General features: G+C 43.4%; 1 protein-coding gene across 1 annotated transcript in view; it reads left to right on the forward strand.

The window, feature by feature from the left end:
- Window positions 1-21,812, forward strand: part of col4a2 (collagen, type IV, alpha 2) — a 191,705-nt gene that overhangs the window by 150,892 nt on the left and 19,001 nt on the right. Inside the window, exons 23-33 of the mRNA XM_056251804.1 lie at window positions 35-107; window positions 3,904-4,010; window positions 4,180-4,363; window positions 7,504-7,542; window positions 10,072-10,146; window positions 10,231-10,329; window positions 10,454-10,675; window positions 19,159-19,320; window positions 20,535-20,705; window positions 20,870-21,013; window positions 21,493-21,624. Of these exons, the coding sequence (XP_056107779.1) occupies window positions 35-107; window positions 3,904-4,010; window positions 4,180-4,363; window positions 7,504-7,542; window positions 10,072-10,146; window positions 10,231-10,329; window positions 10,454-10,675; window positions 19,159-19,320; window positions 20,535-20,705; window positions 20,870-21,013; window positions 21,493-21,624 (1,408 nt within the window). The remainder of the gene's footprint in view (window positions 1-34; window positions 108-3,903; window positions 4,011-4,179; window positions 4,364-7,503; window positions 7,543-10,071; window positions 10,147-10,230; window positions 10,330-10,453; window positions 10,676-19,158; window positions 19,321-20,534; window positions 20,706-20,869; window positions 21,014-21,492; window positions 21,625-21,812) is intronic.

Consider the following 21,812-nt stretch of genomic DNA (forward strand, 5'->3'; position numbering starts at 1 on the left):
TCCATTTAACTTTTGCGATGTTTCCGATTTGCAGGGTCATCATGGTGCTAGTGGATTATCTGGACCCAAAGGCAGAAAAGGAGAGATGAGAGCAGCTATACAGAAAGGTGCAATAGTCATCCGTTATATGTTTAGGAAACAAACAGAAAGTACATTGTTGCTGTCGGGCAGGAACCTCCATATCTCTGTATTTCATCACTTTTATTTAATTTTTTTTAAATAATCATTACTATTGGTCACCCTTTACATCTGTGGGTTTTGCAAGTATTTAACCAATGAAAAGTATTAAAAAGAGCTTTTGACTAAACCTCGTAACTCCATTGGCTCCTAAAACTGTAGTAAAACCTCATACCTCCACCCCGCCTCAATCTTGAATGAAGTGTCGCACATGTTTAGACTGTCTCTGCTTGTTTGCAATGCAAGGGTAAATACTGAACTGGTTCTTTAAATAAGTACAACGTTTTCTTTACTCAAGAAACACCATATATAAAGGCTATAGTATATTTGTAGCGGAGAAGAGTGTCTTAGTCTAGCATTTGTCATCAAGTCATAGCTAATGCTGTCTTAAATAGCCTGTGTATAGCACTTCATCTTTTATAACATGAGATTTTGACCAAAAGATAGAACGAGATGCCGCGTCATGGTGTTGACGCAATTGAAATGCTATCAGCGTGACCCGGTGTCTGAGTCACATGTAGGACACGCCAAGCCATTGGCCTGGGACGAAGTCAGGTGACGCAATGATAGCTTAATAATTTCTATAAATAACACCTGCAGGAGATTGTCACTAGATTCAGTTGTCTGAAGAAGTTGCTCAGGCATACTTGAAGTATGGCACCATGTGTATTTTGACGCCACGTCATGGTGTTCACCCAATGGCAACGACAATACCCATGCTGCCATACTGAGAGGATGCCTGCATACAGGTTGTGGAAGTTTGCAAAAGCACTGTAGTAAAGGAAGGCCTCATCCTGAGAGGACCTGACATCCTGGGGTTGACTCCACATCCACACTATAAAACCTGATGAATGTGTGTGGAGAGGACAAGTCTACCCCAGCACGAACATTGTACACCTCTCTTGCTAACACCCTAGAATCAGCAAAACTTTGGGTAGAATGGGTCCTAACTCCTAGAGGCGAAGCGACCCCGTGCACCTCATAGGCCTAGGGTGCAGTATCAACTTGATTAACTTCAATAACATAATTGATTAACATCAACTTCAATAAGCAAAGCTACCTTGAGAGTCAGAAGCTTCACAGAGTCTGACTCCAAGGTTTCGAAGGGAGCATTTGACAACCCTTCCAATACAATAGAGAGATCCCATGAGGGAACCTGCGGGCTGCAGCCAGGCCTCAGCTGTTTAGCATCACGCAAGAAACCGAACACCAGGGCATGCTTCCCCACTGAAGCCCCTTCAATCTGGTTGTGGCAAGCTGAAATAGCGGCCACATAAACCTTAAGGGTAGGGGGGGGTCAGTCCAACTGGGAGATGCTCTTGAAGAAACTCCAGTACTGAATCAACTCCAGTATTGAATCAACTGGGCAGTCGGCTGGGTTAAGATGGCATTGTTCACACCATGATGAGAAAAGATGCCATTTAAGAGTATACAGCTTTCTAGTAAAAGGAGCTCTAGCATTTAGGATGGTATCAATAACATCGGTTGAGAGACCAGAATCTATGAACTGGTACCCCTTTAAGGGCCAGAACCACAGTTTCCAGATTTCCGGTCAGGGGGTAAAGAATGTCCCCCAAGCCTGACACAGAAGGTCCCTCCTGGTTGGAATCTCCCATGGAGAACTTTCAAGGAGAGATCAGGCCAGACAGAACAGGGTTACCAAAATTAACCACAACCCCTCTTGACAGAACTCCCTGTCACGTCTGTGACATGGCATCCAGCCCCAAAGGAGCAAGAGGATGGAGAGAAAACCAAAGGAGACGGTGCGTTGACTTCTCGGAGGCAAACAAGTCCACTTCCGCCCTGCCAAACTTCTGCCATATGGACTCCACTATTTGAAAGTGGAGTCGCCAATCCCGGACCTCAGCCTTTGCCTTCGACAGGATGTCTGCTCCCGTATTGAGGTGTCCCGGGATGTAAACTGCCCTCAGGGAAAGCAGTTTGCCATCCAGAGCAAACTAAATTCCTGCTGTGAGCGAGAACGATACCTTGATGTCGAACTGCCATCTCCTGCGACTTGACTCAAATTAAGTACACGGATCCCCTGGAGTCGCAGTGGAGCCAGGGCTGCATCCATGCACTTGGTAAAGGATTGAGGAGACAAGGCTATGTCAAAAGGAAGAACCCGATATTGGTACGCTTCCCACTGCCCCCCAAAAGTGAACCTCTTGTGAATGGGTAAAATTTCGATGTGAAATTATGTGTCTTTCAGATCTATTGTGACAAACCAATCCTCGTATTGGATGTGAGATACAATAAGTTTTAATGTCAACCGGTTGAAAGACCAGCCTGCTGAATCCGGCAAGGGATGAACTTCCGGAACGCCTCGGATTGCTTTGCTACCTAAAACCCGTCGATGACTGTACTGACAGCGCCGCCAAACAAGCCAGATGGCGAGATCGGGACGCCCAGCAGAAAATCTCTTTCTTTATTCGATATCCCCGAAAGGTTGAGCCACAGATGCCTCTCCGTAGCCACCAAAGCAGCCATAGAACAGTCGATAGCACGGGCCATCTGCTTAGTGGTGGAGATCTGTGGCCATGTGGGTCTATTTAACCGCTTTGGGGCTAAGGTCCTCACCAGTGTCAAGTTTTCTGAGCAGGTTAGCCTGGTTGGCCTGTAACACCGACATGGTGTGCTGGGACCCACCAGCCTGACCTGTCACCTCATAAGCCTTGCCCACTAAGAAAGACATTACTCTGCATGGCTGTGAGGGTCTCTTCTACCCGAGGCATCAACTTATTACCCATGCTCAGTAAACCCAATGATAGTTGAATAATCTGACGTCATTGGGTTATGAACACGGGCAGAATAAGGAGCTTTCCATGACTTCAAGATCTCATCATGAAGATCAGGAAAGGGGAGGTTCATTTTGGGTGGCTGGGCCCGATTGCTAGTAAAGAAGTGCTCGTCCTGTTTACTACACGCCGCTTCCCTCTTCTAATCGGGCCACTCGATATTTAATGTAGCCACCGCACGAGTGATGACCTCTAGCAGTTTCTCATACGTCTTAGAGGAAGATGTAGACCGCCTGCCGGTCGCACTCGCTCCCTCGAGAGCTGATCAAACGTGCTCCACTCTGAGACAGAGAACACACAACTCGTGTTTGTCGTCCCCAGGAATAGCACATGATTTATTTCCTTTTTTTCCACTCCTGTTCTAAGAAAAATAGACAGATTTGCACACACAGTGACAGACAAAGCGGCGTCTGAAAACAAGAAGCTGTTGACACTCACGTGCAGGTGTTATTTGTAGAAATGATTAAGCATGATTAAGCACGCACGTCGTTGCGTACTCTGCCATCGTCACAGGCCAATGGCTTAGCGTGTACTACACATGACTCAGACACCGCTTCACGTTGAAGGCAATCCCATTGCGTCAACACCATGGTGCGACGTCTATATTCCCTTGAAAGAGAACCTAATATGATGCACTGTACTTAGTGCCTCAAATGCAGCCTAATGATGGACAAAACACATATATCTGACATTCGCTGGTCAAAAACCTTGTGAGCTTGCTTTTGGTAAAATGTTAATAATATAATGACACATGTAAGTGTCTGATCATATATAAAGCCACAATATCAACTTTGACAACACAGTGTTTAATTATATAAAAAATAAAAATAAAACAATTCTGAAAAGTAGCGGTTTGGACATACAAGGTTTCCTCCTGAAAGCAACGATGTGAAAATTGTAATATTTTGTCTGCACTTGTGAAATGCAGGATTACCTGGTGACCCAGGGGACCCAGGTGCTGTTGGTTTCCCAGGAGTGCAGGGAAGGCCTGGACCTAGTGGAGAAGATGGTGAACCAGGTCTTAGAGGATCTCCTGTGAGTCTTGAATTTCAAAACACTTCAAAACAACACTAATCTGTATTGATGTGCACGGTCCATTCTGTAGTGACGTCCGTGATATTGATCAGGAAAAGTTTTAACTCTGATGCCAGTCTTAACCAAAGTATGTAATTTAGATGTATCTGCATGCTTGTTTTTCCTTCAGGGAGATGGTCCTGTAGGTGAGCCTGGAGAGAAGGGATACCAAGGTGCTCCAGGTCTTCCGGGTCCAAAAGGCCTAACAGGACAACCTGGCCAAGTTCTTGGAGCTACTAAAGGTGTAAGGGGCCTTCCTGGAGATAACGGACAAATTGGTTTTGAAGGAGTAAAAGGTTTGCCTGGTGCTCCAGGTGTGTATCAGTGTTATTTGTGTATCATCAATATACAGTATTATTATAGTTTGTGTTCATATTTTGAATTAGGTTTTAATTTTTATCTTTTCTGTTTTCACTTTAATTTTTGTCATTTTAAAGAATTGCTCATTTTACATTTACATTTACATTTACATTTAGTCATTTAGCAGACACTTTTATCCAAAGCGACTTACATCTGAGGACTAAAGCAAGCGAGTTATCGTGAAGACGGAAGAACGACGCAAGAAGTGCTCAAAATACAAAGTTCAGGCATTGCTCAGAGTAGCAAAAGCCAGACAAGGGAAGACAAGCCAGACAAGATTTAAAAGAGAAGATTTTTTTTTTTTTTTTTTTTTTATGTTAAGTACTCACGGAAGAGATGAGTTTTCAGTTGTCTTTTGAATGCTGTCAGGGATTCTGCATTACGGACGAGGGTGGGGAGATCATTCCACCAGCATGGAACCTTGAATGAGAATGTTCTGGAGAGTGATTTAGTGCCTCGCTGTGATGGCACCGCGAGACGTCGCTCCTTGGCCGATCGTAGGCTTCTGGTAGGGACGTAGACTTGTAGTAGGGAGTGAAAGTAGGACGGAGCTGAGTCTGTGGTAGATCTGTAAGCAAGCGTCAAAGCTTTGAATTTGATGCGAGCAGCGAGTGGTAGCCAATGCAGGGAGATGAACAGCGGAGTGACGTGGGCCCTTTTGGGCTCGTTGAAGACAAGGCGGGCTGCAGCATTCTGGATCATTTGTAGAGGTTTAGTAACACATGATGGAAGTCCAGCCAGAAGAGCATTGCAGTAATCAAGCCTAGAAATAACCAGGGCCTGGACGAGAAGTTGTGTTGCATGCTCAGTTAGGAAAGGCCTGATCTTCCTGATGTTATACATTGCAAACCTGCATGATCGAGCTGCCTTTGTGATGTGGTCTGTGAAGGTCAGCTGATCATCAAAGATTACTCCAAGATTTCTGACTGACCTTGATGGGGTGATTGAGGATGACTCTAGCTGGATAGTGAAGTCGTGCTGTAGAGACGGATTAGCAGGGAGAACGAGAAGCTCAGTCTTTGCCAGGTTGAGCTGCAGGTGATGTTCCTTCATCCATACCGAGATGTCCGCCAGACAGCTTGAGATACGTGCAGCTACTGTGGGATCATCTGGTTGAAATGAGAGGTGGAGCTGTGTGTCATCAGCATAGCAATGGTAAGAGAAGCCATGTGCCTGTATGATGGGTCCCAATGATGTGGTGTAAATGGAGAAGAGGAGCGGTCCAAGAACTGAACCCTGAGGAACCCCTGTGTTCAGTTGATGTGCTTTGGATACCTCGCCTCTCCATGTAACCCTGAAAGACCTACCTGTGAGATAGGACTCAAACCAGTGGAGGGAAGTTCCTTTGATGCCCAGTGATGAGAGGGTGGACAGAAGGATCTGATGGTTCACAGTGTCGAAGGCAGCAGAAAGATCCAGCAGAATGAGAACTGAAGATTTGGAAGCAGCTTTTGCGATCCGCAGGGCTTCTGTGACCGACAGCAATGCAGTCTCGGTTGAATGGCCTTTCTTGAAGCCAGATTGGTTGACATCTAGCTGGTTGGTCAGAGACAGGAAAGATGACACTTGGTTGAAAGCAACTCGTTCAAGTGTTTTCGCAATGAATGGTAGGAGAGAGACAGGTCTGTAATTCTCTAAAAGTGATGTGTCTAATGTTGTTTTTTTTAAGCAGCGGAGTTACCCGAGCCTGCTTGAATGCTGTAGGGAAAATGCCAGTGTGGAGGGATGAGTTGATGATGTGTGTGAGTGCTGGTAGAAGTGTGGGAGAGATGGCTTGTAGAAGGTGAGAGGGGATGGGGTCTAGAGGGCAGGTGGTAGGATGACTGGAAAGGAGAAGTTTAGATACTTCTTCCTCGGTTAGCGGAGAGAAGGTAAAGAGAAGGTTTCTGGTAGTGGGAGAGGATGGTTTGGGTTCCTGTGTGTGTGGAGTTGAGAACTGACTGCTGATAGAGGTTGTTTTGTTGGTGAAGAAGTTTGCAAAGTCATCAGCAGTTAAAGAGGAGGTGGGTGATGGTGGAGGTGGACAGAGGAGAGAGTTGAATGTCTTGAAAAGTGTTCGTGTGTTAGAGGCACTGTTGATCTTGCTGTGGAAATATGAAGATTTTGCAGCGTGAACATCAGCAGAAAAGGCAGAGAGCAGAGATTGATACATACTTAGGTCAGTCGTGTCTTTTGATTTGCGCCATTTCCTCTCCATTGCCCTGAGTTTGGTCCGGTGTTCACGAAGAACCTCAGATAACCAGGGGTTAGAGGGAGTAGCGCGTTTGTTGTTTGATATTGTCATTTTTATTAGACACCGTGTCTTTAAACGATAGGGCATATCGCAGCCACCGCACTTGGCTGGAGTTACGTCCTGCTCCTTATGTGGGTGAAATAAAATGTGCATATAAATATAATATAAAGTGGAACCAGTTATTCTGGTAACACTTTATTTTGACGGTCCCTTTTGAACAGTCTGCTGACTATAAGCAACTATGCAACTACATGTCAACTAACTCTTATTAAATTTAGACTGTCTGCTTAACAGATCATTATTTAATGTGCATTAAAATGCTTGCAAATGTCATTAAACTTCAGTTCATATATAACCTAGTGCACTTTTTGTTTTAGATTTACAAAAGTAGAAATACAAAAAGCTGTTTGGTAGCTATGAGTGATCCAAATGTTCAACAGAAAATTTAACAATATAAGAATGAACATTTCATTTTGATGGTCCCTTTAACACATTCTGTTGACTATAAGTAACGTTCCACCTACATGTCTACTAACTCTCATTAGGGTTAGAATAAGTTGACATGTATTTGCAAAGTTACTTATAGTCAGTAAAATGTCTGTTGGAGGACCATCACAATAAAGAGTTAGCAGATATTAATGAAAGTTATTATAAAGTAAATAAACAATGTTTGGGTGCGGATTGAGCAAACGAGCCAGGTGTGAAAATGCCCTAAGACCACTAGAAATTTGTAATTTCTGTGTTTTGCTTTTTGTATTGAATATTTTTCTTTTTTTTCCTTGTGAGTTTAACAAATGCACAGTATGTTATACTCTTCTTCTTAGTCTTTGTATTCATGTCTATCTTACATGTGTTTTACAGGAGACTGTAGCTCAAGAGAAGATCAATGGAATATCGAAGGTAGCTGGATCAAATCTACAACAAGATCTTAAAAAAGATAACTGTAAAGATAACTATGACGTTAACTGTTGTTGTCCATACCAATGGATAATAACATTGTGTTTATAATAAGCAAGCACTGCAGTTGTCATCTTCCACTTTAAACACTGGAACACTTTAAAGACAGGTGAATTTTGATTTGCTGTCAATGTTTTTATCATTCATCAGCTGGAAACTGTTCTTAAAGTTTATCCAGTGATATGTAACCCTTGGCATGAACGGGCCTTTAGTGCTTCACCACATTGCAGTCAATCCACCATCCATGATCACCAATAACCAACTGTGTTTATTTTTATAGTTTTTTATATATATATATATATATATATATATATATATATATATATTGTTTGACATGTTAATATGGGATGATTATAGTATCAAAATGATTAACACGTGCAAGCACACTTATCAATGAACTTGATACATGTTGCAGAAATGTTTTATCCATGCCTTTCAACTTGCGTGTGCAAAATTCAAAATTGAATGAATGTGAAGCAATTTGTACAAATAGAGACATTTTTGTGAATACAAACGTTTTCCTTTGTATTAGTGTATCATAATTTGCACATGCAACACAGAAGATGTGCATGTGTGGATCAGGTGACACGCGTGCATTCATTGACGTCTTTTCTTTGTCGATCTCATTTGATTCATTTGGATTTTGAGACTTTCTTTTCGCGGTTTTTAAGCATTTCACAACCCACACACAAACAACTACAAATGAATAGGCCTGGTGCTAATGATTAATGTGTGCACAACTACCCATCTATTTGACAAATTCACAAATGTGCGTCACTACATTTAAACTAATACAATACAACTTGTGTGTGCAAAATCCAAAATCACATGAATGTGCAGCATTTTGTACAAATAGAGACAGTTGTTAATACAAAACCTCGATTTTGTATTAATGTAGGCCAGAATTTGTGCATGCAACAAGTAAGATGTGCAGGTGTGGATCAGGTGACACGCGTGCATTCATTGACTCGTTTCTGAGTTGATCCTATTTGATTCATTTGGATTTTGAGACTTTCATTTCGCGGGTTTCGCCTTCCACGATCCACACACAGCTGTCTGAGAAAACCTGCTACCACTAGATGGCAGTATTCTGCTAAAACAGACAACGGCAGCATAATCAGGCATTCTTCCGCATTTAAGACGCTCAATGAGAGTGATATTGAAGCACCAAATTTAGTACACAATAATATAGGCCTACCCTATTAATAAAGCATACTTTATAGAGGCAAACATTACATCAGATTATGAACAACACCCATAGAAAACCATTATAAAACGCTTAACGTGCAATCCAAAGTTTTCTTTATAATATGCTTTATGGGAGGAAAACTATATAGCCTACAGACAAGAGACTACATGAACGCAACGTACGGCGTTTCAAGTTAATAAAATGTATATAGTTTTCCTCCCATAGAGCATATTATAAAGAAAAAGCTTAACGTCAATGCAGTAAGACGGTGATATTTAAACTCAGTAGCCAATACACCTATCATGCAACGCGCGATTGCACGTTAAGCGTTTTATAATGGTTTTCTATGGGTGTTGTTCATAATCTGATGTAATGTTTGCCTCTATAAAATATGCTTTATTAATAGGGTAGGCCTATATTATTGTGTACTAAATTTGGTGCTTCAATATCACTCTCATTAAGCGTCTTAAATGCGGAAGAACGCCTGATTATGCTGCCGTTGTCTGTTTTAGCAGAATACTGCCATCTAGTGGTAGCAGGTTTTCTCAGACAGCTGTGTGTGGATCGTGGAAGGCGAAACCCGCGAAATGAAAGTCTCAAAATCCAAATGAATCAAATAGGATCGACTCAGAAACGAGTCAATGAATGCACGCGTGTCACCTGATCCACACCTGCACATCTTACTTGTTGCATGCACAAATTCTGGCCTACATTAATACAAAATCGAGGTTTTGTATTAACAACTATGTCTCTATTTGTACAAAATGCTGCACATTCATGTGATTTTGGATTTTGCACACACAAGTTGTATTGTATTAGTTTAAATGTAGTGACGCACATTTGTGAATTTGTCAAATAGATGGGTAGTTGTGCACACATTAATAATTAGCACTAGGCCTATTCATTTGTAGTTGTTTGTGTGTGGGTTGTGAAATGCTTAAAAACCGCGAAAAGAAAGTCTCAAAATCCAAATGAATCAAATGAGATCGACAAAGAAAAGACGTCAATGAATGCACGCGTGTCACCTGATCCACACATGCACATCTTCTGTGTTGCATGTGCAAATTATGATACACTAATACAAAGGAAAACGTTTGTATTCACAAAAATGTCTCTATTTGTACAAATTGCTTCACATTCATTCAATTTTGAATTTTGCACACGCAAGTTGAAAGGCATGGATAAAACATTTCTGCAACATGTATCAAGTTCATTGATAAGTGTGCTTGCACCTGTTAAGCATTTTGATACTATAATCATCCCATATGTTAATCTTATTACAGTGGAGTGTATTGGAGATCCCGGGCCACCTGGAGAGACGGGGCAGCCTGGACTCCCAGGGTTGGAAGGATTTCCTGGTAATTGGAAGTATTATTGTAATATTTTCCACAATAAAAAAAACTATTATTATTATAATAATTTTCTCTCTATTTACGTTTTAGGAGTACCAGGTGCCAAAGGCATGCCAGGTCTTTCTGGAGGACCCGGGGCCAAAGGAGAGCAAGGTGAACCAGGAAGAGGAGGCCCACTTGGGCCAAGGGGTAAGCATTGAATGGCCTGTATGTTATTGTACATTTTATTTAACCATTCTGTATACTTTAACCCCTGTCTGTCTATTAGGTCTGTCTCCTTTTTAGCTCTGATCATTTGATTTTGACCACATAGGTTTTGTTGGACCTCGGGGCAATTTAGGATATCCTGGCACCAAAGGTGTGGAAGGAGCTCCAGGCATCTTTGGTATACCAGGTTTGGATGGTGCTTCAGGGGAAAAGGGTGAACATGGAGAAGTTTTAGGAGCATCTACTGGAGCTCCTGGAGAACCAGGACTGCCAGGACAGAGGGGTGAAACTGGCCTTCCAGGAGACCCAGGCCAAAAAGGATACCCAGGTGAGAACTTCATGTATCTATGGCCCTGTTTACACCTGATAAGATGAGTTTTCAGTGAACCGATCACAGGTGGTCAGCCTAGATGCATTACGGTTTATGACTGGTATTTTTAACATGCATTTTAAATGCATCTCCTGTTTTTTGTTCAGATTCCGTCAAGAGTAGACCCTTCCTTCTGTTTTTGTCACACTCTACATCACTTTCGCAGAAGTGCAAACTGCAACGCAAAAAATTTAATGAATGAAGCCATTATGCTTACGAGCAAGGGCAAAAGGAAGCGAATTGAAATGATGTGAATATTAACAGCGATTTTAATCAAAATCCATGTATTTTTTGTGAGCGGCTCTTTCATGCAGAGATGCGGAGAACTTGATAAGTGCTGTCTGTCTGTTGTGCCATTCGCAAATTTTAGGTTTTTTTGTGGCATTTCCAAGCTACTTAAGACCCAATGTTGTAGGCTATAGCAGGTTGTTTTTTTGGGGGGTTTTTTTTCCAACGCAGGTACATTATAATTTTTAATGAAGATCATGCAATCATGACCATGCCGATTAATATGACTTACAGTAGCCTATATGTCCCTCAGGCTTAATGTGATTGGTGCCATAGACTGCACATGTTCCCATCATGGCCTCAATGAAGGGGATTTTGTGAACCGAAAGGGGGATGACAATGTAAATGTGTAGGCAAGTTACTATAGTGATTCTTAATATTCCAGATTCTTAATATTATATAAAATGTTTAAAAAAGGCAGTTAACAGACTAAAATCTCTTAGATGATGTGTGACTATGTTCCATATCACAAATGTGGAAGCAAAATGGGGAGGATCTGTGCATGACTCAAGAATTTTCAGAGATTCACATTTATGCACATTATTTGAACGTGGTAAGGGAAAATATAAATATCAAGCTCACTGTGTTATATACACAAAGGCAAACAGGTGACCCCATTCCCTGACCCAAACCCCAGACCAGTTACAATGCAGCTCTATCAGGACAAGGGCACACAATGAAGTGAACTTTGGCCAACTAAAGGGAAGATTTCAGTGTCTGAAAAGTCTGAGGATTGCACCTGACAGGGCCTGTGACATTGCATGTGCCATATTACACAACATTGCCATCATCAGAAAAAGAAAACATTTCATTAATAAAAGACAAGGCAAACATGCTTAGTTCCTTGAGTTTTATTTCAATTTTTCTTTGTAAAGAAAAGCCAGTGATCAAGTCATCTTTTGCCTGCAATAAGAGATATTATGCAAGGTCAGCAATAGTGCTCTGTGTGAAGTATTAGCACTTAATCTGAAGTTCCTTTGAAGCAACTCTATCTCTAGTGCTAGTTCCCTTTCGAGGGAACTCGAACTGCGTCGTAAGATCGACACTTTGGGGACGCTCCCTAAGCGTGCGCCTCTGAAGTAAGAATGAAACTAATCCAATCCTGATTGGTGTTGCGTCGTGACGTAACATGTGACGGCATAACCGGATGCATAAAAGTGACGCTGACACATACACATATCAGCTTTCGCTCTTCAGCAAGCGCTCTCTGTGAAACTGTCTGTCTTATTTGGTGTTGTTTGTCTGTGCAAAGCTCTATATTATGGCGAGTGAACAATACACTAAGTGTGTGCACCCCTGCCCAAGATTATATATATATATGTGCCACGGGTGGGGACACGCATCAGCTGTGTGTGTGTGTATTGTTTAGGGGCGCAGCACTCACAGTCAGCTCTCGAGAGGGCTGCCTGTGAACACTGTGAAGCACTTCCTATTAGAGTGCTGCGCTCCCGCTTGGTTATATTATTTCCTGATGATGGCCAGGCTCGCGATCCCCGCGATTCGGGTCCCGCGTCCGTTGAGGCGGCGCGACGGCTTAGATCGTGGAGATCGCAGAAGGATCTCGCGGATGAGAACGAGACTGCTGAGGCACCTTTTCGTTCATCATCCGCAGATTCTATGACACTCGTTCACGACGCAGAAGCCCGCGATGCGGCTTCTTCTGCCCGTGACGAGTGCCCAGTGCTCGAGCTATCTGTTTATAAGGAAGTAAATGTGCTACAGCATCGGGAACGAGCAACATGAGTCACACTCGCCGGCTTATGTTTCTGCTTATGTAGAGCTCGTGGAGGTTGTGATGCGTGCTGTGGCCAGACTAAATAAATATATATATATATATAAAATATATCAGCTGGCCACAAAATAAGCAGGATGATCCCCGTCAAAATGAACTAGACGAGAGATTCCTGCAGCACCGTTCACAACCTCAGAGCCGGGGCTTACTGTTTTTCCCAGATCTTTATAAAAAATATATATTTATGTGTAGATCCTGGGAAAAACCCCACTCTTTACGTATCTCACCACATTCATTATATGTTTATTCGAATGTGGTGGGTGCGAGAGAGTCGGGTTATGGCAAGATGCCGCAGATGGAGGAACCTTTTGCGAGCTATCTTTGTCCTGATCCGGCATCTTCGCTTTAAGCCCCGGCGCTGCCCAACAAACCGTGCAGGGACACCTCTGCACTGGTTGGCTGGGCTTATATGGTGCAGGAAATCGATGTTGCTCTTCCGCCGTTAAAAACGTTTCGAGACACATCGGTTTCCAGCGAACGCAGGCTGCACTGTCCGCCCCACAGGCTTGCGGCCAGGCAGCATTCGCGTTCGCCAATCGAGAATCGTTTTCGGTCCAGCCCTGCCGGAAACCCGCTTCAGGGGGTCGAGAACGAATCCCGATTAATACCCGAAGCCAGGCTCGAGAGCCTGGTTCCTTTGGTAAAATATTTAGAAAAGAAAAGGTCAGGCTGGTGCGTGCCGCACTCTATGACGATTTTGCAGGCGTACCAGGCCGATCTTCTTAAAGATCTAAGTGAGGCAAATATTTCCTGTTGGCCGCTCCGCTATCTCCTTCTGGCCTGTTTTCCAACGCTGTCACTACAGTCGTTGACAGGTTTCAGGAAGCGAAAAAAAAAAAAAAAAAAAGAGAGCGTTGCCTCTAGAGCCCCTCCTGCGGGAGTTTGGCAACAGAGGAAGCACTCTCAACCGAAGTCCTCCAGCCAGAAGGGTGACCTGAGGGCCGTCCTTCAGGCGAAGAAGGCTTCGGGAAAGAGGTCCTAATGGTAGTGTAGGACCTCTGAGGGCTGCCCCCCCGCTATGGAACAATCGAGGTTGTTCTAGCAGCAGGTGCCCTCGGGGAAGAAGATGTTGTCCCGCCGTCTTTGACGCTTCGGGCCACATCGATTTCCAGCGAACGCACACCGTGGCGTTCGCCCCAAAAGCTTGCAACAGGGCACCGACTATGGTCACAAAATCTGTATCGACTTTTTTCCTGCCGGTCCTCCGCTTCAGGAAGTCGAGAATAGTGCTCGAAAAATACCCGAGGCCAGTCTCAAGGGGCTGGTTCCCTTAGTAGATTTTGTAGAAGAATGGCAATGCCTTCCGAATATATCTATATGGGTCCTGTATATTATAAAATATTATAAAATATGGGTACAGATTGCAGTTCGGTCACCGACCTCCCTAGTTTGCAGTGGTTCCAGAACAGGCTCGGGTTATGGAACAAGAGGTACAGACTCTACTGGAATTAAGGGGCCATAGAATGTGTTCCCCTACCAGACAGGGAGTCCGGGTTTTACAGCCGGTACTTTATAGTTCCAAAGAAGGATGGCGGACTGAGGCCAATTTTAGATCTAGGGCTTTTGAATCGTTCTTTGAGGAGATTCAGGTTCAAAATGCTTACTATTCCCATTATCGTGAACCAAATCAGATCCGAGGACTGGTTTGTCACGATGGATCTAAAAGACGCTTATTTCGTGTCTCCATCCTTCCATGTCACAGGAGGTTCCTGAGGTTGCTTTCGGGGGCGAAGCATACCAAAATCGGGTTCTTCCGTTCGGCCTAGCACTCTCTCCCCGCACGTTCACAAAGTGTATGGATGCGGCTCTGGCTCCACTGAGGCTTCAGGGCATCCATATACTGAATTACATCGACGACTGGCTCATATTGGCCCAGTCTCGAGAAATGGCAGTTCGGCATCGAGATGACGTCCTTGGCCACATTCAGAACCGGGGGTTGAGGCTCAACACTAAGAAAAATGTGTTGGACCCAGCTCAGAAGACTACTCTTCTGGGCGTGGTATAGAATTTGGTTACGATGCGGGCACGTATGTCTCCCGCTCGTATCGAATCCATCCTGGCCATGGTGTCCGGGATAAAGCTAGGCCAGGCCATCACTGTAAGCAATTTCAAAGACTGCTGGGCCTCATAACAGCGGCATCCAACATAATTCTTTTGGGCCTGTTTCACATGAGGCCCCTTCAGTGGTGGCTCAAGGGTTTTTTCCCCTAGGGGAATCCGTTCCGTATAATAAAGGTTACACGCAGATGCCTTCGTTCCCTATTAATATGGAAGAAACCTTGGTTCTTGTCCCAAGGGCCAGTGTTAGGGGCGTCATGTCGCCGGGAAACTGTTTCGACAGACGCTTCCCTCGCTGGCTGGGGCGCGGTCTCGGACGGCCGCTTTGCCAGGGGTCTGTGGCAGGACCATCATCATTCTTGGCATATAAATTGCCTAGAGATGTTGGCTGTGTTCAGGGCTCTGAGGAGCTTCCTCACAGACATCAAAGGTTACCATGTCTCAGTGGTAGCTTATCTAAACCGACAAAGGACACTCAGATCGCGCCCTCTATCCAGATTGGCGCATCAGATCATTTTATGGTCCCAAGGGAAAATATTATCTATAAGAGCAATATATGTCCCGGGGGTTCTGAATCAGGGAGCAGACATCCTGTCGAGGCAGGGGCTGAGGCCCGGGGAATGGAGACTCCATCCAGAGGTGGTGGAGTTCATATGGCAGAGGTTTGGACCAGTGGAAGTGGATCTGTTTGCGTCTCGAGGGACGTCCGTCCCACTGTCCACTTTGGTTCTCCCTCACTCATCCAGCCACGCTGGGGTTGGATGCCATGGTACAGGCCTGGCCAAGGCTTCGCCTGTACGCTTTTTCCCCCGATCGCTCTGCTCCCGGGAGTCCTGGAGAGGGTCCGTCAGGAGGCCATCAGTCTTCTTCTGATAGCCCTGTTTTGGCCAGCCCGAGTATGGTTTTCAGACTTAATTTCACTCCTGATAGCTCCGCCATGGCAGATTCCTCTGAGGAGGGGTCTGTTGTCTCAGGCGGAGGGCACTATATTCCATCCTCATCCAGAGCTGTGGAAATTGTGGGTCTGGCCTCTGAGGGGGCGCAGTACCTAGATGCTGGTCTATCATCTGGAGTGGTCGAAACCATACTTATCTCTAGGGCTCCGTCTACTAGGAGATTATATGGCCTCAAGTGGAATATTTTTCTACTTGGTGTAGAGAACTTGAGTTAGGCCCAGTTAACTGCCCAATGGCTTCAGTTCTGGAGTTTCTTCAAGATCGTTTCTCTGCGAATCTCTCCCCATCCACACGTAGGGTGTACGTGGCTGCCATTACGGCGTTCCATGCACCACTAAATGTTGGGCCTTTGGGGAGGCACCAACTAGTCATACTATTTTCTCCATGGTATTGGAGGATGAGACCGACAGTCAGGTCCAGGGTTCCTTCCTGGGACCTGGCGGTGGTTCTCGAAGGGCTATCCCTGGCTCCCTTCGAATACCTCCAGTCGGCTTCGCCTAGGACCTTACGTTCAAGATAGCCTTTCTCTTAGCTATTTCTTTAAAGAGACTGGGAGATCTTCAAGCCCTGGCATTATCGCCAGTTTGCTTGGGGTGTGCCCCCGGCGGAGTTAAGGCCATCCTGCATCCGAGACCCAGCTATGTGCCTTAAGTGCAATTTATCATGGCTAGGTCCATGGTCCTGCAAGTATTTCATCCTCCACCTCATGTGTCGGCAGAAAAGGAGAGGTTCCTTGCTCTGCCAGTCAGAGTTCCGAGTATTACCTTGGGAGGTCCTCTTCTTGGACGAGGTCGGACCTACTGTAGTGTGTTTTGGATCACCTATTAGGGGCTCCCGGCTATACAAACCATAAGTAGGCCTACAAGGTGCACAATTTGCCTTCACCTTTGGCCGTTAGGGCTCATTCTACTAGAGGCATGGCGTCCTCTAGGGCCCTCCTTTCGGGAGTTCCCATCAAGGAGATCTGTGAGGCAGCCAGTTGGGCTACCCCACACACTTTTGTTAGGTTCTATAGTCTGCACCTCCCTAGTATGCCTGGCGCACATGTGCTCTCGTCCTAGCTGAGTGCCTGAATCAGTTTCACTCCGGGGTAGGCCTGTGGGCATTCGTTCCCCAAAGTGTCGATCTTACGACGCAGTTCGAGTTCCCTCGAAAGGGAACGTCTCGGGTTATGACTATAACCCTTGTTCCCTGAGAAGGGAACGAGACACTGCGTCGTCCTGCCACGCCCCTCGAGGCCTGAGAGCGTCTTGCTTCATCGCGGAGCTGATATGTGTATGTGTCAGCGTCACTTTTATGCATCCGGTTATGCCGTCACATGTTACGTCACGACGCAACACCAATCAGGATTGGATTAGTTTCATTCTTACTTCAGAGGCGCACGCTTAGGGAGCGTCCCCAAAGTGTCGATCTTACGACGCAGTGTCTCGTTCCCTTCTCAGGGAACAAGGGTTATAGTCATAACCCGAGACGTTTTTTTTTCTTTAAGTTGTCAAGTTTTCTTTCAAAATACTCTATTTTCTAGGGTGAGGGGGACTTGGGGTAAACCTGTCAACACATGCCAACAAAAATTAAAAGGAAAAGTAGAACACTGGCCACCTCTGTATCACTGCTTTGTGCGGACTCTTCTGTAGGCTTTTCTGTTGATGTGGACTCTTGCAACTCATATTGCATTCAGAAATAATAGGTACTCAAGTGTAAATTAAGTTAAGTTATTTAAGCAGTTACAGATAGCCTACTCTCTCCAAAAGACATTCATCTGAGAGGGTTTCTTCACTGTCACTGTGCATTGGGGAAAAATGGGCATTACAAAGTGTTGTACTTTCTTCCCTTTTGATGTAAAGATAAAAAAAGTCTTACTGCACATGCTTCAGCCAACACGTTCTTGGGAACAGATAAAAGTGTTGGTGTATTGTTTACAACTGCACAAAAGAGGAAAACACAATTTCATTAATCAATAACTCATGGCAACATCTTTTTTTACATTAATGTAGTTTCACACATGTTTCACAAGTCAAAGCAATTCATTACTACTCAACGTTTAACAGTTGATATGACTGGACCAGCCATTGGGATTATAGGCCTACTTAATTTAATGCAGCAACAAATTATTTTACAGTGTACTAGGATCATTTAAAGTTCATTTACCAGCAGTGAAGGTGTTGCTGCTCCTGGCCTCTGGCTGTGGGTCTGAGGAAGAGCTGAACCCAGGGATGCCCTCCACAATGGGTCGGTTCACATTCAATAAGGGCCAGCTCTTCTGACGGGGTATAATGCGGGGGTGCAGGACCACCACCTGTTTGTTTTTCTTTTCTTTTTTTTTCTCAGCCTTTTTCTTGGTTGTTTTTATAAACAGGCAAACATTTATTAACAGTGCCTTTTTAAAATAGATTAGTATAAGTTGTTCAAATTACCATTATGTAGAATATTCTAGTACTTCACTTTTACTTGTTCCCATGTTCTAGTAGTGGGTGGTGACTCTGACATTACAATGAACAAAGTTGTTAATTATTTAGAAATTATTAAAATACAAAAATATATACTGTAATAAGTGATAAAAACATCTAACATGGGTCACTACAAACTTAATTTGGTGCTTTTTGCACATTTGAGGTGAAAACTTTTAATTAAGTTTTCAAATTCTGCATATTCTTCAAGCAATAACTCTTGCTCTGCTGCGGTGAAAACTGAGCGCGCTCTTTGGCCACGCTGAGCAGCCAATAGCAGCGTTGCTGATCAATGTTTCTACTATCGATACATATCCCCTTTTAAACCAGCGCATGAACACGCAATTATCTCAGATAACTCAATCCAGCGATACTAATCATAAACAACAGGTGTGTTCGAAGAACCCAATTAGCAGGATCATGCTTAGCACGATGATATGATCTTGGATGTCTCATTTGATCTCGGATGTTTTAAGCAACGTACGAAGAACGGGCCCCAGGTGTCTGTCAAACCCATAATGATTGACATATATGCTAATGGTTTATAGTCTTCTGACTTCAGGACTTTTATAAGCATTTTAAATTTCAGGCAAACAAACTTTCCTTTTCTAGTTTCTTGCTAGGGCTGCATATTAAAGTCATGTGCCAAATCCAAAATAGTTTTAAAATGTTTAGTGTGTCAACAATCCATGTATGAAATGTATGATTTAGTGATTGTGAATCCTATGTAAAAACATTTATGCCACCTCATGCATCTGTAAAAAAAGAGCATATTTTATGCCACTTATAAAACTTCTCTGTCTCCAACCCTCAGAAGCTCAAAAGTGAAAGTCTTTCTATGATTAAGGTGGATCAGTTCTGTTGTTATTGACACTCACTAAAGGATGCGATGTCACACAGGTATGGAGGGGATGCCAGGTATGATCGGCCTCAAGGGTGAAGGTGGTCCTCCGGGTCTTCAAGGAGAGATAGGAAAACCTGGACCGCAAGGGACATTTGGCTTTCCTGGGCAGCCCGGTTACAAAGGACCTCCCGGACCATCAGGAAAAAATGGAGAACCAGGTAACTAAACTGACTGGAAAAAACAATCTTTTTTTGTTGCCCTCATACCGGATAAGAAAAGTAGAGAATAAACCCAGAACTACCAAATACCTTCAATAACAGGGGATCTACCAAAGCTCACTCCTCATTTTTTAATGTTAGGGTCAGTTAAAGGTGCCCTATGTAAAAATTGAGGTAAAATTATCCAAAAAATAAGCTACACGCATCAAAAGAATGAGAAGAAATAAGTGCAATGATGTCATTAAAAAATTGACGAGTTATAGTGCTGCCGAGATATAAACCTAAATTAGCATGCTAAATTACTAGCGCCGGCCCGACTGGTGTCGTAATACCAGTTTCGGCCATGGGAGGCGGTATGCGGGCAACATACATAACCACCAGCCAAACTGCAGTACACGAATAACTCGCACGGCTTGTGGGCGTACTTGAACTTAAACCTGATGTCAATCGCGTCTATATGAGACCGGCCTTTATAATTTAGTGTTGAGATGTTGTTCATTGAGTCTCTAATCTCTAAAAATCTCCAAATGAACTGCGGTCTTACTATCGTGTCAATTGATTTGATTAGTATGCACGAGGGAGAGAGAGAGCAGGAGGACTGCGCTCGTGTTGTTTGAAGACGTGAGAGTGCGCGCGCGCGGCCGGGGCGCTCTCTCTCTCTGCTCGTTATAAGCCCTGTCAGGCGCAGCAGTCATTATATTCTACATCACTCACCGATCAAAATAGGCTTTGGCGGGACAAAGCGGACGATTTGACGGTTTTAGAAGATTAACAACCCGAAACTAAAAAACAGACTAGAGTAGGCCAACTTTCTGGAGGTATACTGCCCCCATTTGGTATGGAATATGTGGAGTATGAATTTATTTTTTGGCAGACATTCCACATGGCACCTTTAAGCATGCATGTTTATCTAGCAATCATTCAACAGTACCGTACGTGGAAACAGACTGGGAAATCAATGGCCAGTGTACTGGACTCTTATTGACTTATTTTCCTTTATTCTCTGCTCCAACTCTATAATATAAATCAAGGTAATTGGTCTTTAGGAGATTCTTAATCTAATGGTCTTTAGGATCAGAAACATAAATTCAGTCAAGTATGTCCAAACCAATTGACTTGTAGTGTATATTATACATTAGATTAGATTTGATTTCAGTGGTATGAAGAAAATCCTCTTTCTCCTAACAATGCTTAAATATACTATGTCTCTGTAGGTCCAAGTGGAATAAGGGGAGACCAGGGAGACCCAGGCCTTTATGGACCCAGTGGAGTAAAGGGTGCCATTGGAGACCCTGGAAATGTTGGGGTACCAGGAAATATTGGGGCCCCAGGAGATCCAGGACAACCAGGGCCCTATGGATTTAGTGGTCTTCCAGGGTTAAGAGGTAAGTCTTTTTGTTCTTGATTTAATGTTACTTAGAATTGGCAGATTTAAATATGTATAGTTTGCAATAAGCAGATATAAATAGTTTGATCATTGATGGTGCTTAAACTCAAAATGGCACTAATTGAATGTTGCGATTTTTTTTTTTTTATATAAACAACAAAGGTTCCAAAGGTGGTCAGGGCATGTCAGGTTTTCCTGGAAACCTAGGTGAGCAAGGTTTGAAAGGACCCTCAGGAAAGAAAGGGCAGATAGGCTTTCAAGGACAACAAGGTGCAAAAGGATTTGATGGCCTTCCAGGAGAAAAAGGTGAATCAAGAGCATGATAATGTATGCATGTGTATGCAAAATATGTAATATACATTCTACTGTGGTCATATGTTTGATTTATTATTTATTTTTCCCCAATTACACGTTTCCCTTATAAATGTAATAATTCCATAATTCCGTTTTTCATGGCCTTTTCTTGGCTTTTCTTTTTAGTGTTTTTAAAATATTTTTAACTGTTCCATCTGTTAACAACAGCCTCTTTGCAAAATAACAGACTGATTAAACAATCTGTGCTTAAATGTGCTGCTCAAACCAAAGGTTAGACTGAAATGATTTGCAACCTGTATTTGGACTGTGGAGGAACTTTTGCTTGAATTTCTCATTATATAACATCTTTATTAATGACGTATGTTTCATTGTAGTATATATATTGTAATCTTGGTGGACTCTTTAAGATTATATTGAAAATGAAATATGCATAATGTCTTGAGTATGTGGTGTACATACTTTTTCTCAAGGTGACAGAGGGGTGGTGGGACCTCCAGGTGAAAAGGCAATCATGAAAATACCACCACAGATGATAGACAACATGAAGGGAACTAAAGGTGACCATGGAACAATGGGAGAACCTGGCTTCACAGGTCCCAGAGGTGACTACAATCATATTTATTTTCTACTCAAGGACACAAAGGGTAGCATACTTCATATGCAGGGTTTGAAATTAACTTTTTCACTCACCAGCCAATTTGGCTACAAAATCTTTAGGTTAACGGCCATTCAGAACTTCTACTAGCCAATAATAATAATAATAAAAAAATAAATAAACCAGATTAACTAA

The sequence above is a fragment of the Rhinichthys klamathensis genome, unplaced genomic scaffold, assembly GCF_029890125.1.
Source record: "Rhinichthys klamathensis goyatoka isolate OS25496 unplaced genomic scaffold, OSU_Roscu_1.1 h1tg000090l_1, whole genome shotgun sequence".
NCBI lineage: Eukaryota > Metazoa > Chordata > Actinopteri > Cypriniformes > Leuciscidae > Rhinichthys > Rhinichthys klamathensis.